The sequence below is a fragment of the Theobroma cacao genome, chromosome 9, assembly GCF_053813885.1.
Source record: "Theobroma cacao isolate CCN51 chromosome 9, ASM5381388v1, whole genome shotgun sequence".
Classification (NCBI taxonomy): Eukaryota; Viridiplantae; Streptophyta; class Magnoliopsida; order Malvales; family Malvaceae; genus Theobroma; species Theobroma cacao.
In genome coordinates, this window is record NC_142647.1 from 8,101,274 (window position 1) to 8,103,435 (window position 2,162).

Sequence of the window (2,162 nt, forward strand, 5' to 3'; positions counted from 1 at the left end):
GAGAGCATCCCCATTAATTAAAAATACAACTATGTCCCCCAATAGGCCTATAGAGTCCATACTAGAGCATCCTAAAACAAGACCCACACACTATCCATAATTGAACAATGGGGTAGTGGGGGTGCCCAAATGATTAGTCATTTTCTTAGACAAATTATAGCTTCATCACTTCAGAAAAGAAGGGAAAAAGGCAAAGAAAGTGGAAGAAAACTCTTTTTTATTTAAGTTAAAATCGGAAAACTCCATGTGGGTCCCAACAGCCAAGTATATATCAAGGCAGGCACTTCCCATGCTATGGACAATTCACAAGCTTTCTAACACTCAAGTTCCAACACCAAGAAGGAAGAATCAGAAACAAAAACTGAAACATACGTTTTTTTCCTGACCTTAGAATTCCATAGCAATTAATCATTTCTCTGCTCTTCAAATGAGGCCTTTCTGCTTAGCAGTCTCCCTTCTGCTGTTATGCATTTTCCTTTCTAGTGTTCAAGGTATATGCCAAGAAATCTTTCTTATTTATAACGAACAGATCTCCTGTTTCTGCATTGCCATTACAGCATGATTAAATTCTGATATCTTATGTTTTTTTGTGAAGGGATTCGCTTGGAGAAAAGTTTCAAGTCAGCAAGGCATCCTAAATTGCATGTCAGTATCCAAATCTTTCAAGATTTATTCATTCGGTGCAATACATTGAATGTTTTTGGGATGGAACATTTTTTACTTCTATTCAGTTATCCTTTCCCACTATTAAAGGTGTAAAAACTGTTGCTATATGCAGGAGGGTACTGTGATGAAAACGAGTAATGAAGTTATGGGAGAGGTCATTCTCTGCAAAGAAGGGCACTGTTCAGGTACCAAGAAGAAAAAAGCCTCTAGAGTATTGAACAAATCACACCACTGGCTACCAAGCATTCATGAAGATTACTATGGACCTAGGAGGCACAGGGCAAAGCACCATTAAATATCCCCTCCCCTAGGATAAATATTCTTCCACATTTTTTACTACTAGGCCTAGCTAGTATAGTACTATTCTTTTCAGAACATTTGAACCCATGGCCATGTAATCTGACAAAGCAGTTTTGTCCACAAAATAAGAAGCTTCTCATGATTAATTCCCTTTGAGTTGGATCAACTATATAGATGTTTATGGGGCACTTTGTGTAAGAAATGTGTGGTATATAGACACCAAAGTTTATCAATCAAAAATTTTAGGAAAGCCCACGTTGTCTTGTCTTGCACCAAATCCAACATTCATGTCTAAAGCGGATTTTCACATTCATTTTTGCAGGAAAGAGTAGAAAACTTTCGTCTGCAATGACTTCTAGCGCTCCTACATCTACCACTACTTCCAAGGTTGGTTAATAGTTACTAGTTAATATCTAAATCTCCATACCTAGGGTTTAGATCTTCCCCTAAATGACATTATATGCTCTCCATGTATACAGAGCGAAGAGAATGGAGAAAACAAAGGTAACCCTACTTCAAAAGTCAAATCAGGCAACGAAGAAAATGGTGAGAAGCAAGAGAAATTCCCTGTTGGTTCACCGACAAGTTCCGAACACCAGGAGGTCCATGACCAATATGCCGACATTATGGACATAGCTGAAATGGACTACTCTCCAGCCAGGAGAAAACCTCCAATACACAACTAAGAGTAGGGAAGAAAAACAAGACAGAGAAAAAGAAGCCACAACGTTTTCCAGCACAATAAAAGTAATAGAAATGGGACAGCATTCCAGAAATGCTGCAGTTTTTATAGGGTTTAGGAAGATTTGTGTACATAGAATATTTTATTATCATAGTTATTGTTAAAACATCACTTTTGATGATTGAGTCACGATGCACCCTTTTGGGGGGGCACTTTAGGCCTTGTAACCTCACATATTATAGAATGAAAACTTACTAATAACATCAAAATTTATGGGTTTAATTAATTGTTGGATATACAGTGATTAATTAAGATATAACTTAGTTGATTAATACAACTCTGATTTTAGAAACTAATTAAGTTCATTCTTTCACTTATGCAGAGGTTGGATGATGATCTATATCTTAACTATAAAAATGGGATGTGGACAGAATTTAATAAAATTGTACAAAACAAGCGTAAAAGGTGCCAGATGGGGGGACCTAAGATTTTTTTAAAGAGAAACTTGTGTTAC

The 2,162-nt window shown here is 36.7% G+C and overlaps 1 protein-coding gene across 1 annotated transcript; it reads left to right on the forward strand.

The window, feature by feature from the left end:
- Positions 1–315: 315 nt before the first annotated feature.
- Positions 316–1,930, forward strand: LOC18588891 (uncharacterized). The gene is made up of 5 exons (XM_007013589.3): positions 316–491; positions 596–645; positions 779–851; positions 1,289–1,353; positions 1,446–1,930. The coding sequence occupies exons 1-5, from the start codon at positions 428–430 to the stop codon at positions 1,650–1,652; spliced, it is 459 nt and encodes a 152-aa protein (XP_007013651.3). The 5' UTR covers positions 316–427; the 3' UTR covers positions 1,653–1,930.
- The last annotated feature ends 232 nt before the right edge of the window (positions 1,931–2,162 follow it).